Source organism: Hypanus sabinus, chromosome 16 (genome assembly GCF_030144855.1).
Source record: "Hypanus sabinus isolate sHypSab1 chromosome 16, sHypSab1.hap1, whole genome shotgun sequence".
NCBI classification, from domain to species: domain Eukaryota; kingdom Metazoa; phylum Chordata; class Chondrichthyes; order Myliobatiformes; family Dasyatidae; genus Hypanus; species Hypanus sabinus.
The window spans coordinates 45,206,406-45,228,946 of NC_082721.1; the positions used below are offsets into that span (position 1 = coordinate 45,206,406).

The 22,541-nt window shown below is 43.7% G+C and overlaps 1 protein-coding gene across 1 annotated transcript; it reads right to left on the reverse strand.

The window, feature by feature from the left end:
• Window positions 1-6,380: 6,380 nt before the first annotated feature.
• On the reverse strand, window positions 6,381-19,672 carry LOC132406262 (procathepsin L-like). Its single transcript, XM_059991660.1, has 5 exons — window positions 18,989-19,672; window positions 16,980-17,201; window positions 11,915-12,080; window positions 9,611-9,716; window positions 6,381-6,537 (listed from the first exon to the last, which is right to left on the reverse strand). Exons 1-5 carry the CDS (start codon window positions 19,136-19,138, stop codon window positions 6,438-6,440), a joined length of 744 nt encoding a protein of 247 aa, XP_059847643.1. The 5' UTR covers window positions 19,139-19,672; the 3' UTR covers window positions 6,381-6,437.
• Between the last annotated feature and the right edge of the window lie 2,869 nt (window positions 19,673-22,541).

The window sequence follows — 22,541 nt, forward strand, 5'->3', positions numbered from 1 at the left end:
TCCTGAGAATAGTCCTGGGAATGAAAGTATGAGGAACGTCATATAGCTCAGGGCCGGTATTCCTTAAGACCATATGACCATAAGATATAGGAGTTATATAGGATCTGGCCATTTAGCCCATCGAATCTGTTCTGCCATTTCATCGTGGCTGATACATTTCTCTCTCAGCCCCAATCTCTTGCCTTCTCCCCATATCCCTTCATGCCCTTACTAATCCAGAAACTATCAAGCAATGCCTTAAATATATCCAATGACAAGGCCTTCACTGCCACCTGTGGCAAAGAATTCCACAGAATCACCACTCACTAGCTAACTCCTTATCTCTGTTCTAAATGTAGGTCCCTCAATTGTGAAACTGTGTCCTCTGGTCTTAGGCTCCCCCATAGGAAACATCCTCTCCAAATCTACTTTATTGATGCCTTTCAACATTCAATAGTTTTCAATGAGATCCCCGTCATTCTTCTGAATACCAATGAATACAGGCCCAGAGCTGTTAAACATTCCTTACATAAGCCTTTCGATCCTGGAATCATATTTGTGAACCTCCCACAACTCTCTCCAGTTTCAGCAGATCCTTTCTTAGAAAGGGGACCCAAATTGTTCACAATATTCCAAATAAGGCCTCAGCAGTGACTTATAGATCCTTAGCATTATATCCTTGTTTTTATATTCTAGCTCTCTCAAAATTAATGCTAACATTGCCTTTGCCTTCCTCACCACAGACTCAACCTGCACGTTAACCTTTAGGGAATCCTCCACAAGGACTCCCAAGTCCCTTTGCACCTCAGTTTTTTTTATTTTCTTTCCATTTAGAAAATAGTCAACCCTTTCATTTCTTCTACCAAGGTGCATGTCCATACACTTCCCGACACTGTATTCCATCTGCTATTTCTTTGCCCATTCTCCTAATCTGTCTAAGTCCTTCTGTAGCTTCTTTATTTCCTCAAAACTACCCGCCCCTCCACCTATCTTCATATTGTCTGCAAACTTTGCAACAAAGCCATCAATTCCATCACCCAAATCATTGGAATATAATGTAAAAAGAATTGGTCCCAACACAGACCCATGTGGAACATCACTAGTCACCAGCAGCCAGCCAGAAAAGGCTCCCTTATTCCCACTTTTTGCCTCCTCCCAATCAACCACTGCTCTATCATTCCCATAATACCATGGGCTCTTAACCTGTTAAGTAGCCTCATGTGTGACACCTTATGAAAGGTCTTCTGAAAACCCAAGTACACAATATCCACCGATTCCCCTTTGTCGATCCTGCTTGTTATTTCTTCAAATTCCAACAGGTTTGTCAGGAAAGATGTTGCCTTAAGAAAACCATGCTGACTTTGGCCTATTTTATCATGTGCCTCCAAGTACCCCAAAACAACTTCCTTAACAATTGACTCTAACATCTTCCCATCCACTGAGGTCAGACTGAATGGCCTGTAATTTCCTTTCTTCTGTCTCTTTCTCTCCTTTAAGAGTGGAGCTTAGAAGAATGAGGAGGGTCTTATTGAAACCTATCAAATATTGAAAGATCTAGATAGAGTGGATTTGGAAAGGATGTTGCCTATAATGGAGGAGTCTAGGACCAGAGAGTACAGCCTCAGAATAAGGAGCCATCCATTGAGTATAGAGATGAGGAGGAATTTCTTTAGCCAAAAGGTGGTGAATCTGTGGAATTCATTGCCACAAATGGCTTTGGAGGCTAATTCATTGGGTTTATTTAAAGTGTAGGTTGATAGATTCTTGATTAGCAAGAGCAGCAAAGCTTATGGGAAGAAGGCTGGAGAATGGGGTTGAGAGGGATAATAAATCAGCCACGATGAATGGTGGAGAAAGCCCGATGGGCTGAATGGCCTAATCCTTCTCCTATGTCTTATGAACTTGAGTCCAAACCAGGGTCCTAGTAGACAGAGTGAGAGAAAGAGACGGAGACACAACAGATTGCAGATGCTGGAACCTGGAGCAACACACCAGATAGTGGCAGACCTCAATGGGTCAGGCAGCATTTGTGAAGAGAAATAGACAGTCAATGCTTCAGGTTAAGACCAATCATTGGGACTGAAAGATGGAGAGAAAGCCAGTATGAAAAGGTAGAGGAAAGGGGTCGAACAGCAACTGGCAAGTGACGTGTGGATTCAGGTGAGGAGGGGTGATGGGAGGAGAGAAATAGTGATGGAGGCTGGCACATGATAGGTGGATGATCAAAGGGCTGAAGATATTGGAATCAGATAGGAGAGGACATTGGGGCATGAAATCAAGTGGGGATGGGAAGGGCAGACAGGAACAGTGGAGGAAGGGGACCAGTGGGAGGAGAAAAAGAAATGTGTCAGTAGAAAGTGGCATTGAAGCAGAACTTGACCACGTTTTGTTCAAAGAGATTGGATTCAGGCTTTGGTTTTGGTGTATGAATTAGTGTAAGTTATATAAAACATATCCAGATGTTTGACCAATGACCACCAGTTAAGGTGAGGTTATTGTTTTGCAAGGACTTACGCCTCTGGGCCTCCGATAATTGTTAGTAATCAATGCAATGTTAGTAATGTTCCACAAGCTTCTGCTGAAGTCAAAATTCTTGTGGCCAAAGAAGGCCAATCAGCCCATTGAGTCTGTGCTTGTTCTGAGCTACAGTATTTCTTTAGTCCCAGCCCCCTACCTATTTCTCAGCAACCTATACTACTTTAGCTTCCCCTTCAACTCCTACTACCCATCTACAATCGGGGTAACCTAAAGTGGCCAGTTAACCTACCAACCTGCACTCTTTAGGATGCTGGAGAAAACTGGAACATCCCACAGTCACAGGGAAAGCAGAAACTCCCCACAGACAGCTCAGTATTAACCCTGGGTGGCTGGAGCTGTGAGAGAGCAGTTCAGTCAGTTGTACTGCTTCGCCACCCAAACCTGCCACATTTAACATCATATCAGCAGCTACTTAGTGTGACGAGATCCTAAGGTTTATTCATTATGGACTCTGCCTTTAAAAACAGAAAGAGTGGGTGTACACTGATTCAGAGAGAGAGAGTTGCCTTGATGACAGAAGAGCGGAGCTATATAATGGACAGCTGGTGTTCAGCATGTTTGGAAGAAACACAAGGTCAGCTGGCTTTTCAGACAGACACAGACAGAAATACAGAAGAAATAGACACTGGATGAGTGCCCACGAAAGGGTGGGTTTGGCTCGCAGTGTGGAAAAGGGGTGACCGGTGGAAGGCTATCAATGTGTTTAACCCTTGCCTGGGTTGACAGCTTTACTGCGTGAAGACAGTACCCTTTTGTGTGGTCACAGTCGGTGACTTTAACAGGACTTCGGAGGACAACGTGGGAAGAATCGATGACATCGGCTTACTTGGAAAACAAAGCACCTCTCTCTCTCCTCAATCTACTCAACTCAATATCACGAACTGAACTGACTTCATTCCTATACCATCATAAGACTGTATCATTTACCACCTAAGCTTGAAGAAGTTTGGGATTTTATATTTACACACATATATGCATAAACTCTGCTAACCTGTTTGATTTATCTGGTTTTATATTACTGATTTACGTAGATACTAATAAATAGTGTTTTGTTACTAGCAAAACCAGATTCCAGTGTTCCATTTCTGCTGGTTCTTTTAACCCACTATGGGGTACATAACAAAATTGGGGGCTCTTCCAGGATATGAACAAATCGGAGAGAGCAATTCTAAAATTGTTAAAGGCCATTTTAAATTGTTGGGAGCCATTTAAAAATTGTTGGGGGCTTAATTGAGTGATTAATAGCCTATCTGATTGGGGAAAATCCGCAGCAATGGAATTTGTGGTTAACAATTGTGGTTAACCCCTGAAGCATTGGAGGATGCTAAGAGGGATGTGCTGTTGGGAATTGCTCATAAGTTAAAACTTAAGGTGACCACTAGAATGAGGAAGGCGTTAATAGCAGACCATTATATATCCAAGGGAACATTTGAAGAGGATGTGTGGGAAATGTTTGCTGAAAGTAAACCTACTGAGGCTGAGCTTCAGCTTCAGTTAGAACAATTAAAGAGGGAGGATGAGATAGATGCTGAGATCCTTTCAGAGTCTATTAAGTTAGCAGATGAGGTTGTTTTAACCCACAAGGTTGAGTTTACTCCGGATGAGAGTTTCCCAGAGAGTAGCTGGGAAAATTAGGGTGAACTGGAATTTGAAACTGAGGCTAGTAATGAAAGCCCAGAAGAGGCAGCTGGCCTGATTGCCTGTGTTCAGGTTGTTGAAGCACCTGTGGACTCACAGGGTACTGAACCTTGTGTTGAAACTCAGTTAAGGTCTGAGGTGTCTGACTCAGTTGAAAAGGAATGCAGTCCTTTTGTGTCAGATGGACTTGATTCAGTGAACAAGGGGTTAACCTTGGTACCAGTGGAAATTGAGGATTCTCAGTTACTTGTGTTAGACAGTGTTCTAAAAGTTGGTGATGAGATGAAAACTGGTGATGTAAATGTTATTGAAGATATTGAGCTGGGTGCTGTTTTTAGACTTTTGAATACAGTACTTGTGAAGTCTGGATTGGTTTCAAGACCTTTGACCTTGCTGAGAGAAACAGCTCTCTCAGATGCTGAGACAGTACATGTTGATTTGTTTAACTATATTTTGGAATTTAAAGATAAACAACTTGATGATGTTGTTCAAGTTTGTGATTTGGAGAGACAGGGTTCAGAGACTTCTCAAAACAAAGGGAAGTGTTGCTTTGACCAAGAGAGGCCATCTGCAGGTGTTATTATGGAAGCATATAGAACTAAAGATCTTGAAGACAGAATTAATGACACACAGACATTCCCCTCCCCTCCCCTCCCCTCCCCTCCCCTCCTCTCCCCTCCCCACCCCACCTCATGAACTGAACTGACTTCATTCCTATACCATCGTAAGACTGTATCATTTACCACCTAAGCTTGAAGAAGTTTGGGATTTTATATTTACACACTTATACATGCATAAACTCTACTAACCTCTTTAATTTATTCGGTTTTATATTACTGATTTACATAGATACCAATAAACAGTGTTTTGTTAATGGCAAAACCAGATTCCTGGTGTGTTCCATTTCTGCTGGTTCTTTTAACCCGTTATGAGGTACATAACATTAGACTTAATGAATTTATTTTCACTGCATTAGTGGGCATAGAAACAAATCAGTGGTTACATTAGGAGGTCCGTAACCTTTGATTTGAGGTTAAATTATTGCTCTGATAGGACCCACATGGAGGCTATGGGCCAAAAGCTCTCCTTTGGCAAAACATATTTTTAAAATACCCACCCTGGATCTTGAATTCAGTTAATTGATAGTACACAATTTAAAAAATATATCATTTCTGTATTTTCAAAACCAGTGAATTGTTGAAAAATAATCTCCTCTGGTCCACTAATGCCCCCTCTGAAGGAAGATGCTGCAGTTAGCCGAGTCCAGACTGACCAACATGGTTGGCCTTGACTAGCATCTGAATGGCCCAGTAGCTCCAAAGGTAGCTTGGCCTCAGAAGTACACTCAGGAACGGCAGAACTAGTGACAACCACTTCCCAAAGAGCTCTGAAGGACAATGCTGCATGCAGACCATTGGACTGATCATTCTGTTGATGCTGCCTTTACATGCAGTTAATTACCCTGATGCTATTGTGAACAGACCTCTCCACTGGGTGTTCACAGTGCTACTTGTTAATGGCTCCTTCTTGTACAGATGGGGTGCTCTGGCATTAGTGAGACTTTGGGTGGGAGCTTAAGACAGAATTGGTCTCTCTCACAATGGTGAGGTCAGACAAACAGCCAAGTGTTGAAACTGTTCACTGATTCATCACTTTGGCTCCAGCTGACCTCACGTTGGGCCTTGGAGCCAACGTAATTGTTGGAACTTTTGACATCACTGGCACTTTCATCTTGGAGCTACATCTGGCCACATACATAATGTGACAACCACAAAGGTTCCAGAGGCAAAAAATTCATCCCAAGGACAGTTGCCATTAACACACAGAAAATTCAAAAAGGCTATGAAAACAGTGCCAACACTTTGAACACTTCTGTTGAGTACATTTTGTTATAAAGATATCGATAGAGGATGAAAGATAAAACTGGACCAGAATATTACCCAGTTTATCTTTAACTGCATAAACAGGACTCACAGATTGACAAGTAATAATATTTATTAGATTAGTGCAGTTCGATTTTAGTGTGATTTTGCTACAATGAGCATAAAATATTCAATTACTACTATGAAAGCACAAGCAGTAGCTCTTACATTGACTCTAACAACTATTAATGATCTTTCCAAAAGGGAAGTTTCTATGCTCCTGGTTTTACCCAGCTGCAGCTGTAAATGACCTGAAAAAAGGCAAGGCACGGTTATGTGGTTAACAATGAAACAATGGATCATCAGCTTCAGGTAAGTGGAATCTAGTTCACATTGTGGTGTGCCATCCAGTTCCAGCCGTCACACCTCGGGATAAACAGCATCCGTTGCAATTCCACAGTTGTTATCCATATTCCTGGACATGTGGACATAGCCATCCATGCCCCAACTCGTTCCCCAACTAAATGGAACAGAAACTTTTGCATTAATGTCCTGGTTAAACATATCTAGTTTTATGCATTTTTAAAATCAGTTACTTTTGCTTCAGATGAGAGGCAGGGAGAGGTGGGGGCAAATCAGAGGTGAAGACATTAGCTACTATAGAACTGGAACGAGGTAAGGTAATACTGAGACAGATTTTATTTATTTAGAGATTACAGCACTGTATCTCTAAACAAGCTATAATTGTAATTGGGCACAAATACACCCATATGACTAATTAACCTTCTAACCTGTATGTCTTTGGAATGTGGGAGGAAACATTCTAGAGGAAGGTCATGTGGTCATACAATACAAACTCCTTACAGACTGCAGTGGAGCCGAATCTGTGTCACTGGCATTGTAATACCATTACAACTACCATTGCAGGAGTTCATGCTGCGGAAGCAGTTCACAGCCTTCCCTTCCCAAAGACCCTATGATTCCCATTAGAGGACAGACTGAGTGCCTTTTACAGGGTCTCTATCTACAATTAGGAGAAAATGGGAGAAGAGATTGATTAACATATTCCCATTAATCTCACCCAAGCAACTCCAGCTACTGGTGCCCTCTGTCCCACCCTGACAGTCAATATTGCAGTGCAGTTGCTGTGCAGTAAGGAGTCATGTTCAGATAATCAGGGGATGGTTGTGGCCCCTTGTCCTGGTTCCACTACTCAAAAAGGCCAAGGCTGGACTTTGACTTCGGCACCTCTTTCTTCCACAAATGCTATGTCCTAGACTCAGTCTGGACTAGGTATCTCTTTATCACCAATATACCGCTCCACTTCACACAAGGAATGGCTCCGGATGGTGCAAGTGCTCATGGCCCTGTCTTCAGGAAAGAGCCCAGAGCAGGAGACAGGATGTGAGATATAAACTACAACAGGAGATAGAAAAGGCGTACAAAAAGGCAATGTTAAAATAGTCATGGGGAATTTCAATATGTCGGTAGATTGGGGAAAATGGGTTGGTGCTAGATGCCAAAAGGAGGAATTTGTAGAATGCCTACAAGGTGGCTTTTGAGCAGAGTTTGTGGTTGAAAGCCAGTTCTGGATCGGATGTTGTGTAATGAACCAGATTTGATTAGGGTGCTTAAGACAAAGGAACCCTCAGGAGGCAGTGATCATAATATGATAGAATTTACCATGCAATTTGAGAGGGAGAAGATAAAGTCAGATGTATCAGTCTTACAGTGGAGTAAAGAGAATTACAGAGCCATGAGAGAGGAGCTGGCCAATGTTGATTGCAAGGAGACACCAACAGAGATAACGGTAGATCAGCAGTTAGGAAGGCACAGGATAGATACATCTCAAAGATGAAGTATTCTAAACAGAGTATGAGGTAATTGTGACTGACAAGGGAAGTTTAAGACAGCATGAAAGCAAAAAAGAGGGCATATAATATAGCAAAATTTAGTGGGAAGTTAGATGAATGGGCTGCTTTTTAAAAAGCAACAGAAGGCAACTAAAAAGCCATAAGAAAAGTTAAATATGACAGTAAGTTAAACAACAATATAAAAGATGATACCAAAAGTTTTTTTTTAGATATTTAAAGAGTAATAGAGAAGAGTGGATATCGGACTACTAGAAAATTATGTTGGGGAGGTAATAATGGGAGACAAAGAAGTGGTGAATGAACTTAATAACTATTTTGTGTCAATCTTCACCACAGAAGACATGAGCAGAATGCCAGAAATTCGAGAGTGGCAGGGGGCAGAAGTGACTGTAGTTGCTATTACCAAGAAAGTGGTGTTTGGGAAGCTAAAGGTAGATAAGTCACTAATGGAAAGAGGCAACTGAAGAGGTAGTGGAGGCATTGGTAATGATCCTCCAAGACGAGATTCTCCACTGTTTCTGGAGGACGCTCTTTAAGAAAAGAGGGAGGGAAAGAAAAGAAAATTAGAGGCCAGATAGCCTGATTTCAGTGGTTGGGAAGATGTTATCGTCCATAATTAAGGATGAGTAAGGATGGTTTTGTAAGGGATTAATCAGCCGGACGGAGCATTGTAAGCAATTTTGGCTGTGCTGGCATTAGAGAGGGTTTGGAGTGGTTTATTTGATGGCTTTGGGCCAGTATTAGCTGGAGTTTAGAAGAATGAAGGGGGATCTTTTTGAAACCTATTCAGTTTTGAAAGGTTTAGATAGAGTGGATGTGGAGAGGATAATGCCTATAGTGGATGAACCTTGGCCCAAAGGACACAGCCTCAGAATAGAGTGATGTCCATTTAGAAGAGAGATGAGGAGGAATTTCTTTAGCCAGAGGATAGTGAATCTGTGTAATTCGTTGCCTTAGATCAGTGTGGAGCCACGTCATGGAGTTTATTTAAAGCAGAGGTTAATAGATTCTTGATTAGTCAGGGCATCAGTGGTTACAGAGAGAACGCAGGAGAACGGGGTTGAGAGGGATCATAAATCAACCATTATGTAATGGCAGAGCAGACTCGATGGGTCAAGTGGCCTAATTCTGCTCCAATGTCCTATGGCCTTTCAGTTGGGGAGAGAAGATACACAGACATTCTGTTCCCAACCAATATCCACCTCAGAACAAGTGAGATACAATTAGAGCCCAAAGCGTTTCAGAAACTATGCCAGGAAGAAATTCTATCAACTCCAGATAACAAAGAGGTAAGAGAGCTTAAACGAAGGATAAGCCATAGTCATACAGCACACACACGTCCTTCAACTCACCAAGTCTGACCGTAACCAACCCACTACACTACACTAACCCCATACTGTATCAACCCCACTACCCCCCCCCTTCATTCCATTCCCCTCTACATCCCTATCCCTGATCCGCCACTCATCTTCACATGAGGGACAATTTTTTGCAGTCTGTTCATCTACCCACCCGCACCTTGAGACGTGGGAGGAAACAGGAGAGACAGATGACACCCACGCAGTCATGAGGAGAGGATGCTGGAAGTCAGGCACACCACTGTGCTGCCCTTTGCGCTACATGTAACTGGGGAGGCTGAAGTGGTACAGCACTGTAGTTCGAACTCTGTGGTCGTGCCAATGTATGGTGAACATGCCCGCACTGTTCCCACTGACGTACCTGTTTTTAACGATCCAGTATGGCTTCTGATCTTCAGTCCCATACCCGACAGCCAGCACCTCATGGTCCAGTCTGGCAGAACTGCAGTGAGGCTCATAAAATATACCTAGAACCATATAACCATATAACAATCATGGCACAGAAACAGGCCTTCTCGGCCCTCCTAGTCCATGCCGAACTCTTAATCTCACCTAGTCCCACCTACCCGCACTCAGCTCATAACCCCCCACTCCTTTCCTGTCCACATACCTATCAAATTTTACCTTAAATGACACAACTGAACTGGCCTCTACTTCTTCTACAGGAAGCTCATTCCACACAGCTATCATTCTCTGAGTAAAGAAATACCCCCTCGTGTTTCCCTTAAACTTCTGCCCCCTAACTCTCAAATCATGTCCTCTCGTTTGAATCTCCCCTACTCTCAATGGAAACAGCCTATTCATGTCAACTCTATCTATCCTTCTCAAAATTTTAAATACCTTGATCAAATCCCCACATACCTCGATCAAATCCCCAATACCTCGATCAAATCCTTGATCAATACCTCAATCAAATCAAATAGAAGGACAATGTATTGTCATTCTGAAGTGGGGATTGCCAACATCAGGAAGCCCAAGATGTTGTGCAAGATAGAACAGTCTTTAATGCCCACAACATCCCTTCACCCATAAGCTGGTACCAATGTGGAGAATAAAGATCAAGGGCATGTCTCCTGGCAGGCATCCTGGGCATCTTCCTTTGTCAGGATGGGAAGGTGAATGGTGGGAGAAGGCCGATTGGTTGAGGAGATGATCGGGGAAATGAGGATCGGGAAAATAACCTGGGTGGACTTGGGGAAACAAAAAGGTGAACTTCCTTTAGGGAAAAGATTGGGAGTGGCTGGAATACTCTCTGCTTTCCAGGAGCATGACTGGTGTGAGGGAGCACTCAGAGAAACACCAGGCAAAATACACAAAATGCCAGAGGAACTCCACAGGTCAGACAGCATTTATGGAGAGGAATAAGCAGTCAAAATGTTGGGCTGAGACCCTCCATCAGGACTGAAAAGGAGAGGGGCAGAGGCCAGAATGAGATGGAGGGAGGAGGAGGGGCACAAGCTGAAAGGTGATAGGTGAGACTGGGCAAGGGAGAAGGTAGTTGGGCGGGGTAGTGGGGATGATGCAAGAAGCTGGGAGAGGATAAGTGGAAGAGGTAAAGGGCTGAAGATGGTAAAAATCTAATAGGAAAGGATAGTGGAACATAGAAGAAAGGAAAGGAGGGGAACCAGAGAGTGGAGATGGTAGATAAGGTGAAGAGAAGTAAGTGAGAGGGTAACCAGAATGGGGAATGCAAAATGTAGGGAGGGAGGGGTAAGCAGAGAGGAGTGAAACTGGAAATTAGAGAAATTGATGCATATGCCATCAAGTTGAAGGTTACCCTTCCCCTCTATAGATGTTGCCTGATTTGTTGAGTTCCTCCAGCATTTTCTGTGTGTTGCTCAAGATTTCCCGCACTTGCAGATTCTCCTGTGTATTCAAAGATACAACTGGTGCCAAACAGTGCAGCCACTGATCTCAGGAGCAGCCCATGTGCCCGACATTGGAACTGCCGCCAATCTCCCACATCCATCGATGTGCTGTGAAAAATATAAGTGTGGTATCTACAGTCACCGCTGGGGAACCACTGTCCCCATCTGCAGGGCCGAGTATTGCTGGGGACTTCATCATTCGCCATGGGGCAAACCTCCCTGAGACTCTGATCATGCCTATTCAAAATCCACCTGACTTCAGGTCTAACCAGACAACAGAAATTACCGTTAAATGATTTTGCTTTATCAATGTTTTACTTGTTACTATGCACTTTTTAAGTTAGGTACAAGTTTAAATACATGTACTTCAGTTTTAACTGCTAGGTAAAACCCACTACAATCAATCAGAACTTTTGCAGACTTCCCCCTCCAGTTTTGCCACGTGTCAGGCACGTCCATGGAGGCACTATCTTGACCAAGATGGGTCGTCCATATTAGTCCAGATATGCTAGAGGGACTGGGTCAGTGTGATCTTGCCCTTTAAGATGAAGGTTTTGGAGTTCCAGCAGCAGGGGCAGGAGGAGGTACCTTTAAGAACAACACTGAGGGAGGCTGTGCCTGCAGATGAAGCCTGCTTCAGTGTAGTGGCCCTTGCCATTAACAGACATCATAAATGCAAAACAATTTCTTCTGATAATCAAGATGAACGGCAGAGCAGCCCCTGGTCTCCACTACGGCTCAAATGTTTTACAGTTGGAGGGTACAAAGTTGGCACTCTGCAGGTCCCTGGCTCTCACCTGATTTGTACAACATGAAGGATCTGTGCTCTGCATCGATGGAAACGGAGATCGGTCCAACAGTGGCCACTGCTGCAGCTAAATCTGCTTCAGAGTCTGTCGGAATCCTCCTGACACCTTTGCAAGTGGCAACAATATCGTTTCTGTTGTACTTGCATTCCCCATCCTGAAACAAAGATTGTAGAAAGCCGATAACTCACAGAGACATGGAACTGTACAGCACAGCAACAGGGCCTTAAGCTCGCAATGTCAAATTAAACCATATCTCTTCTGTCTGCTCACAATCCATATCCCTTCACTCCTTGCATAGTCAGTCATGTGTCTATCCAAAAGCCTCAAATGTCACTACTGTACCTGCGTCCTCCAGTACCCTGTAAGCTGGTCCTTGTGTGCAAGTGACAGGTAGAACCTGCGGAAAATAATGGAAATGCCGGGAGAGTAAAACGGAATTTGCATAAAATTAGTTTATGCAAGTGTTTGATGATTAGCAGGAACGAGTGGACTGAAGGAAGGGTCTGTTAGAGTGGACTGAAAGAAGGGTGCAACAGCAGGAACAAGTGGCCAGAAGGAAGGGTCTGTTAGCCTGGACAAATGGACTGATGGAAGGGTCTGTTGGCCTGGACAAATGGACTGAAGGAAGGGTCTATTAGCATAGACAAGTGGACTGAAGAAGGATCTGTTAGTATGGACAAGTGGCCAGAAGAAAGGATCTGTTAGTATGGACATGTGGACTGAAGGAAGGGTCTGTAGTATGGACAAGTGGACAGAAGGAAGGGTCTGTTAGCATAGACAAGTGGACTGAAGAAGGAACTGTTAGTGTGGACAAGTGGACTGAAGAAGGAACTGTTAGTGTGGACAAGTGGACTGAAGAAAGGGTCTGTTAGTATGGACAAGTGGACAGAAGGAAGGGTCTGTTAGCATAGACAAGTGGAATGAAGAAGGATCTGTTAGTGTGGACAAGTGGCCAGAAGGAAGGGTCTGTTAGTATGGACAAGTGGACAGAAGGAAGGGTCTGTTAGTATGGACAAGTGGACTGAAGGAAGGGTCTGTTAGTATGGACAAGTGGACAGAAGGAAGGGTCTGTTAGTATGGACAAGTGGACTGAAGGAAGGGTCTGATAGCATAGACAAGTGGACTGAAGAAGGATCTGTTAGTATGGACAAGTGGCCAGAAGGAAGGATCTGTTAGTATGGACATGTGGACTGAAGGAAGGGTCTGTTAGTATGGACAAGTGGACAGAAGGAAGGGTCTGTTAGTATGGACAAGTGGACAGAAGGAAGGGTCTGATAGCATAGACAAGTGGACTGAAGAAGGATCTGTTAGTATGGACAAGTGGCCAGAAGGAAGGATCTGTTAGTATGGACATGTGGACTGAAGGAAGGGTCTGTTAGTGTGGACAAGTGGCCAGAAGGAAGGGTCTGTTAGTGTGGACAAGTGGCCAGAAGGAAGGGTCTGTTAGCCTGGACAAGTGGACTGAAGGAAGGGTCTGTAGTATGGACAAGTGGACTGAAGGAAGGGTCTGTAGTATGGACAAGTGGACTGAAGGAAGGGTCTGTTAGCATAGACAAGGAGAGTGAAGGAAGGGTCTGTTAGTATGGACAAGTGGACTGAAGGAAGGGTCTGTTAGTATGGACAAGTGGACTGAAGGAAGGGCCCATTTCGTGCTGTATCACTCTAAGTTGGTTTATTTTTGTCACATGCACCAAGATACAATGGAAAACCTGTCTTGCATACCATCCATACCAATCAATCCGTTACAGCAGTGCATTAAGGTGGTAACAACAATCAGAATAAAGTGCTAATGTATGGAGAAGGTGCAGTGCAGGCAAGCTGTAAGGTGAAGGGTCAGAAAGAGGTAGATTGTGGGGTTAGCACCATTTTATCATCCCTTAATCTTATAACAGTGGGGTGGAAGCTATCCTTGTGCATGGTGGTGGTGTGAAGTGAGACTGGGCTGTGTGGTAGCATAGCAGTTAGTGTTACAGTACCAGCGACGTGGGTTCAATGCTGCCACTGACTGTAAGAATGCTGTACAATCTAATCATGCCCACGTGGGTTTCCTTTGGGTGCTCCAGTTTCCTCCTACACTCCAAAGACTCGCAAGTTCGGAGGTTAATTGGTCACATGGGTGTAATTGGACAGTGCGGGCTTGTGCCGAAAGGGCCTGAAACTGTGATGTTCACTTAATAGTCTGTCCCGAGCCTTAACGGCTCATCAGGCCGGTGCTTATGCCGGTTCCTGTGGCACGAAGCAACTGAAAGTACAAGACTTCCCCCCCCCCCCACCCACCACCCCGAATAGGACACCAGTCTATCGCGAGGTTAACCCCCAGCATTTTGCTGGTACCCATTTTCAGCTGGGTGGACTGGAGCAGTGTGTGGTTGCTCAAGGACACAACACACTCTCTTGGCTGGGGCTCGAACTCACGACCTTCAGATCGCTAGTCTAATGCCTTCATATTCACTAAATAAATAAAATTAAATGTTATTGGTGGGTCTATGACAACCAGCTCTTCCTCCAACCCCTCCCCCCCACAGCCTGTGTTACAGAGGTGAGCACTACCCCTGTCAGTCCTTTAGAGTGCAGTTGCACCCGTCACTCACAACCCAACTGGTGTTCCACTGCTGCTTGATTTAAAGGGGGACCTCTCTGACCAAGTCCCAGCCCAGCACTGGAAGCCGCACAGAGAGTGTTTCCCACAAAGTTATTTATCTACTTGCCCACCAAGACCACACCAGGCCACCAAGTGCAGCCTTCTGGCCTCAGCATCCCTGCACTAACCCTCTAATTCCCACCCCTACCTGCAGTATCCAACACCACCAGTCATAGACACAGGACATGGTTTCCAACACCCTGACCGAAAGTCTCCCCCATGCATAGTCACAGGTCACACTGCCTACCCAACACTTGAATACGAGACTCCTCATGTCTTCACTTTCATCCCACAGCCAGGTCTCCCCTGCCCCACACTAACCCCAACCTCATCACCCCGCACCACAACTCACCCCCTAACTTACCTGACAGCCTGCACTGGTGGAGTGTGCAGATGAAATCCCTCTCCTAACGTGGGCCCAGTTCAGTCCTGGGCCTCAGACCACCTCAGTTTTAACGTGTCCAAAAAAGCAGCCAATTAACAAGGTGCTGAGGAGATCCAGGACATCACTACGTACTTACAGCTTAAATCCTTATTAAATGAGCCTTCTGCTGCTAATGTGTCCTCACTCAGCCTTGCTGTAATAAATTCCTCAGCTCACTCGGCCTGTACAATGACCAGTCCCCCACCAGTGACCCAGGATGATTGTGCTGGGCTACAGGGAATGGGAATGGGACCATTGGGATTTCTCTGCTGGACCCGATGTTTTCTTCATGATAAGGAGGGGAGCCAGTGGAGTCAGGCTGTGCAATCAGAAGGAAGAAGTAAGCACAAGGTGAACTAGATCTCCCGTTGCAGCCTGCAACAGAAGAACGGTTTCTGGTAAGATGGCAGTGTCTTTGATTGCAGCGGCTTCAACAGGGTCAACCAAAGGCGTTAATGCCCTTTCCAAATTTTTTTTAAAGCACAGAATCGCAAGATCCTACTGGACATTAAGATCTTAAAGTACTGCAGGTCCACCCCATCAGCGAGTTGCTCATAGGTGGAGAAACTGAAGGAGCTGGATTTGGTACAGATTGTACACGTGACTGTGTCAGACAGGCATCGGAGGGTATGGAGCTCGCAGGTGGTGTGCAGTCTAACAGCGAGTGATCGTCCCAGCTGCTTTTCTTGTGATTGCAAGACCCTGTGCAATATTGTTGATGTGGAACGCTGCAAGTCCGATTCACTGATTTGTTGGCAGATGGCAGAGGAGCTGTGTGGCCTTGGTCGGAGCGAGGTCTGTTTGCAGCTGCCCTGGAGAACCGTCAGAGTTGATACGCTCCACTGGAGGCAGTGGGGCAGGGCATCCAGGGTGGAGTCAGTGCTACCCCCAGTAGAAGACAAGCTGTATTGTGGTTGATGGCAGATTTCTGCATCATTCATGGACTCAGGGTCTTAGGTTATACACTTTTTGTGTGACTCTATTTTACTGATGTCTTATGTGTGCTAGCTATCTTGTATGAGCTTTGTGCTGTGTTTGAATGTAGGTATTGTGTTTTACACCTTGGCCCTAAAGTAACGCTATTTCATTTTGGCTGTATTTGTGGGTATTCATGTATGGTTGAATGACAATTAAACTTGAACTTATACAACATAAACAGTGACTGCTGATTGCTATCGAGGCAGTAAACCCCATCCACATACACACAAAGCTTTTCACTGATTGTTCATGGCAGCATGCTGCACAAATAAGTGAACCGTGATCTTCAATTGCTCGCAATTCTACAAAAGAAAAATCACCTTTTCCCTTAAAAGCAAACTGAAGAAAAAGCTCCTTCTCAAATCACTAACCCAACAATTTAAAAGGGGCTCAATTATCCCATGGACCAATAGGGAGTGATTTTTTTCACCGTTTACTTCAGGGGGCACTGAGATATCCTCTCTCAGACTGCATACTCCACTCCACCACCATCAAAAACATAGATCACTCCCTTCTATCCCATCTATCCATTGGTAGATCCATGGCCATCCTCAATCAGCAGCTGAGGAAAATATTCTTAACCTTCCTGCGGCTTAGTCCTTTCTTAATTGGTTTCACTAAATTATATTATGAACGTATCTTTTTTTATGCATATTATATAGAATTTTATATAAATACATGCATGCGCGTGAGAAAGTGTAAGTGTATGTGCAAGCAAGTTATATATAAATTGGCAAACTGATAGGTCTGTCTATTATTGTCATATGTACTGAGGTTCAGTGGAAACTCTTTAATGAGTCATCCATAAATTTGATGTAGTCCAAGGGAAATTAAGCAGAATGCAGAATAAAGTAAGTGAGAAAGTGCATTTCTGTTACAGAGGTTATACAAAATTAAAAAGGAACCACTCTGTTCGGCTGATAAGGCAAAAGCCTCTGCTGATTGACAGCTGGTCCTCTTTCTGTGCACAACAAAAACCTTAGCAAGCTGAAAGAAAGACAGCTAGTTACCTTTGCAGTGTAGGGGTAGGATTGTTCTGAACTGATGCCTTTTTCTTTGATAAATAGAAGCGATCGCACTTTATATCCACCATTACAGCCTCGGTTTCCTACGTCTCTGCTACAGTCCATCAGGTACTGCTCACTGAGAGAAAAGAGTTTTCCCGTTTTCTTAAATACCTGGCCCTCGAGTACTCCAGTTGTACTGAAGGCCCAGCAAGAGCCACATTGTCTCTGCAAAATAAACAACCAGGAGATTAAAATGCCTGTGATACTATGAAACCTTTGTGGTACTCCATCAGCTGAAGCCCAGTTCATGATGGGGGTAAAGCAAAGGAGTAAATGTGTAATGGGTAAATCCTATAACTGGTGAAAGTGGGAGATCGGGGAATTGAAGGTGGAATTGGCAAAGCAGTACAGAGTAGATCTGACATGATCAAATGGAATACTGGGTTCTGGAAGAAGGGCTGAGTGGCCTCTGCTCCTATTTTCTTGTATTCTTGTGCTTCACTTTTCACAAATGTTGCCTGACCAAATGCATATTTCCAACATCTTCTGTTCTAACTTAAAAAAGCTACACAAAGTTAATCAAAACTGAATAAATATGCTAATTTAAAATCAAAATGATGATCACCTAACTGACCATGCCCTTCTTTGCTCGTCACAAATTGGGCTTTACTCTTTGGAGAGAAGATGAGAGGAGACATGATAGAGGTGTAAAAGATATTAAGAGGAATAGACAGAGTGGACAGCCAGTGCCTCTTCCCCAGGGCACCGCTGCTCAGTACAAGTGGACATGGCTTTAAGGTAAAGGGAGGGAAGTTCAAGGGGGATATTGGAGGAAGGTTTTTCACTCAGAGAGCGGTTGGTGCGTGGAATGCACTGCCTGAGTCAGCGGTGGAGGCAGATACACTAGTGAAGTTTAAGAGACTACTAGACAGGTACACAGAGGAATTTAAGGTGGGGGGTTATATGGGAGGCAGGGTTTGAGGGTCGGCAGAACATTGTGGGCCAAAGGGCCTGTAATGTGCTGTACTGTTCTATGTTCTATTCCCAGTGAAATGCACAGTGATTCAGATCCTGGGTAGTCTGACCAATGTAGGATCCGAGGTGCAATTCCCTGGTGTATGCTCTGCATGCAGACCCAAAATCTATCAGTTAGCTTTAGACCCACTGTTGGTGCACCGATGATAGGAATTGCTTCAGCTGTTCCCTTGGGAGCCATGTGCTACAATGGCAGCATTGGGCTCAGTACATTCTCCTATGGTTTACTTTACTCCTGAAGAAGTTTCTTTGGATGTTGTACTGTATTAAGAATGCAAGATACACTCAGTAACCACTTTATTATGTACAGGAGTGGTCGTCTGATGGTGTAGATCATCCTCTTCAAGGTTCAACATGATGTGTGTTCAGAGATGATCTCCTGCACACCACTGTTGTAATGCATGGTTATTTGAGCTACTGTCACCTTCCTGTCAGCTTGAACCAGTCTGGCCGTTCTTCTCTGACCTTTCTCATTAACAACACATTTTTGCCCACAGAACTGCTGCTCACTGGATTTTTTTTAAACACCATTCTCTGTAAACTCTAAGAATTACTGTGCATGAAAACCCCAGGAGATCAGCAATTTCTGAGATACTGAAACCACCCCACTGGCACCAACAATCATTCCACCATCAATGTCATGTAGATCACATTTCTTTCATTCTGTTACTTGGTCAATAACCAAACCTCTTGACCATGTTTTCATACTTTTGTATACAGTATTGAGTTACTGCCACATGATCAGCTAAGTAGATGTTTTCATTCATGAGCAAGTGTATAGGTGCATCCAATAAAGTGGTCACTGATTGTATAAGCAAATAATTGTTCTGCATTGAAATTAAGTCAAGCTACTCAAAATCTCTCTGAAAACTTTAATGAAAGAGTTGCATAATGTATAACAGTTTGTGTTACAATATCATATTCCACCCAACAATTCCTCAAAACTTCACAGCTTAATAATCAATGATGGTCCTTACCTGGTCCTTTACTGGAGTAACATAACCTTTAGGACGCCAGTCAACAAACGATGGCAGGTCAGCATTCCTCTGAGCTGTAAACAATTTGTAAGTCATGTTCCCAACTTCTTTTTTGTTGAACTTATTCAAAAGTTGTGAAAACTCCTTCATGGTCTAGAAGATGAAGAAACCTGAGATCCTTTAGATCTATTATCAATACATTGCAGAGTTTGATTCTTATTGCATCACTAATAAATCTGCATAACATTACATACTGTTGAAAACATCCTAGCACATCAAAAGTGTGCTTTAGATCTGAGCAGCTTAGTAACTTGGGAGCTATACCTATGTATCCAGCAAAAAGCTGTCTTAACTTCAGATGTAGAAATTTACAGCAACAACAATCTGCTGGAGGAACTCAACATGCCAAGCAGGAGAGGAACTGTACACATTTCAGGTCAAATCCCTATACTAACAACCAGGAGGAAATTTTCGGAGTCTGGATCTTCTTAGAATCCAACCGTAGCCACTAATGAGCCACTGAGTGATGGAGAAGCTGCCCGTTAAAGGTTGAAGGAGCAGTACCCTTGAACACAGACCAGTGCCAAACTGCAGAAAATACTGCAATCTATTTCTCAGAGCTGAGGAACTCAGCTCTTTAGCTCTTCTTTTAGACACTCCCAGGGTTATGAAAACTGCCTGTAATCTAAAGTTTTCACAAGTCAGAAACACTATTACCTGAGATCACAAAAGTAGGTTAATTAGCTACAGATTACTGCAGATCTTAGTTAATTTTAGGTCATGGTAAAATTTTGGTTGGAATTAGTTAATAAGTACATTGTCAAAGTTTGCCAGAACAGGAAATGCAAGATGAGAACATTTGAAACTGTAGTTTGCATTCAAGCCGGTCCCCTTTAGACAACTTCTCAGCTAGAAATCAGTGACTATAAATGACACAGAATCCAGCCGAAGGGGTAACAAACAATGATGGGAGTGGAGGAAGCTGGTCATCTCCATTTCCTCCAAATACAAACCAAACTCTGCACCAAAATCAAAATGTCCAATTTACAGAGGGAAACAAATTCACTTGGTGTATCGCTATTGCTGCTTTATCGTTCCAGTTGTTAACTGCTTCAATTTTCCAACGGGAATTAAACTAACAGAAGTGTTTTAAAAACAGAAAATTTGAAAACACCAAGTCATGCAGCTTCCATGGAGAAAGACAGTTTTGCATTTGGAAGTTGACTTCCCCTCACCACAGTTGCTGCCTGACCTACTGAGTTTTTCCAGCATTTTCTGTTTCACTTCAGATTTTCAGGTGTGTGATCATTTGATTTTAGATTAGAATTGGTTTTGGATTAGAATAGAAAGATTTATTCTTTCCACATTGATAACCACATTCATTCAGTTTATGTTACGTGTGTGGGATCAGAAGGCAGTGCGTTAAAAGGTCACATCAGAGATCCAGACATTCCTGCTACCCCAACTCCCACTTCAGTCCCAGGTACCTGGATAGTGTTTCAGTGAATGTGAAAACCCATAGGAGTTACTGCTGATGACTGCACCATCTCCTGGAACCATTGCTGAAGGGGAAATAAATGACAACCCCGGACTCTCTTTTTAAATAGGTCACATGAATAAAATTATTCATTTCCCTTCTTGGACATGTTCTATCCCTGAGTGATATAACGCAGGACTTGATTCCTCCTCTCTCTGTTCAACACCATTATTAGAACATAGAACATAGAAATCTACATCACATTACAGGCCCTTTGGCCCACAATGTTGTGCTGACCATGAACCTACTCTAAAAACTGCCTAGAGTTTCCCTACTGCATAGCCCTCTATTTTCCTGTTCCATGTTCCTATCTAAGAGGCTCTTAAAAGACCCTATTGTATCCACTTCCACCACTGTCGCTGGCAGTGCATTCAATGAACCCACCATTCTCTGTGTGAAAAACTTACCCCTGACATCCTCTCAGGTACCAATTTCCAAACACCTTAAAACTATGCCCTTCTTGTGTTAGCCATTTCAGCCTTGGGGAAAAAGCCTCTGGCTATCCACACGATCAATGTGCCTCATCATCTTATACACCTCCATTGGGTCATCTCTCATCCTCCATCACTCCAAGGAGAAAAGGCCTAGTTCACTCAACCTATTCCCATAAGGTACACCCTCCAATTCAGGTAACATCCTTGTAAATCTCCTCTGCACTGTCTCTATAGTGTCCACATTTCCAGTAGTACTCCAAGTGGGGTATGACCAAAGTCTTATATAGCTGTAACATTACCTCACGGCTCTTGAACTCAATCCCATGGTTCATGAATGCCAACACACCATAAGCCTTCTTAACAACACTGTCAACCTGTGCAGCAACTTTGAGTGTCCATCAAAACGGACCCCAAAATCTCTCAGATCCTCCACACTGCCAAGAGTCTTACCATTAATATTATATTCCGTCTTCAAATTTGACCTACCAAAATGAACCACTTCACACTTATCTGGGTTGAATTCCATCTGCCACCTCTCAGCCCAGTTTTACATCCTATGAATGTCCCGCTGTAACCTCTGACAGCCCTCCGCACTATCCACAACACCCCCAACCTTTGTGTCATCAGCAAACTTACTAACTTACCCTTCTTCTTCCTCATCCAGGTCATTTATAAAAATCGCCAAGAGGAGGGATCCCAGAACAGATCCCTGTAGTACATCACTGCTCACCAACCTCCAGAATATGAACCATCTACAACCACCTTTTTTTTCTGTGGGCAAGCCAATTCTGGATCCACAAGGCAAGGTCTCCTTGGATCCCATGCCTCATTACTTTCTGAATGAGCCTTGTATGGGGAACTTTATCAAATGCCTTACTGAAATCCATATACACTACATCCGCTGCTTTACCTTCATCAATGTGTTTTGTTACATCCTCAAAGAATTCAGTTAGGCTTGTAAGGCACAGCCTGCTCTTGACAAAGCCATGCTGACTTTCCCTAATCAGATGATGTCTCTCCAAATGCTCATAAATCCTGCCTCTCAGGATCTTTTCCAACTTGCCCACTACTGAAGTCAGACTCATGGGTCTATAATTTCCTGGGTTATCTCTACTCCCTTTACTCCCTCTATAAGGGAACATTTGCAACCCTCCAATCATCCAGTACTTCTCCTGTCCCCACTGATGATGCAAAGATCATTGCAAGAGGCTCAGCAATCTCCTCCTTTGCTTCCCACAGTAGCCTGGTGTATATCTCATCTGGCCTAGCGACTTATCTAACTTAATGCTTTTCAAAAGCTCCAGCACATTCTCTTTCTTAATGTCAATATGTTTAAGCATTTCAGTCCACTGTAAATCATCCCCACAATTGCCAAGGTCTTTTTCCCCGGTGAATACTGAAGCAAAGTATTCATTAGGTGCCTCCACTAACTCCTCCAGCTCCATGCACACATTTCCACCATCGCACCTGATTGGTCCTTTTCTCATATGGCTTATCCTCTTGCACTTCACATACTTGTAGAATGCCTCAGTGTTTTCCTTAATCCTGCTCACCAAGGCCATCTCATGACCCTTTCTGGCTC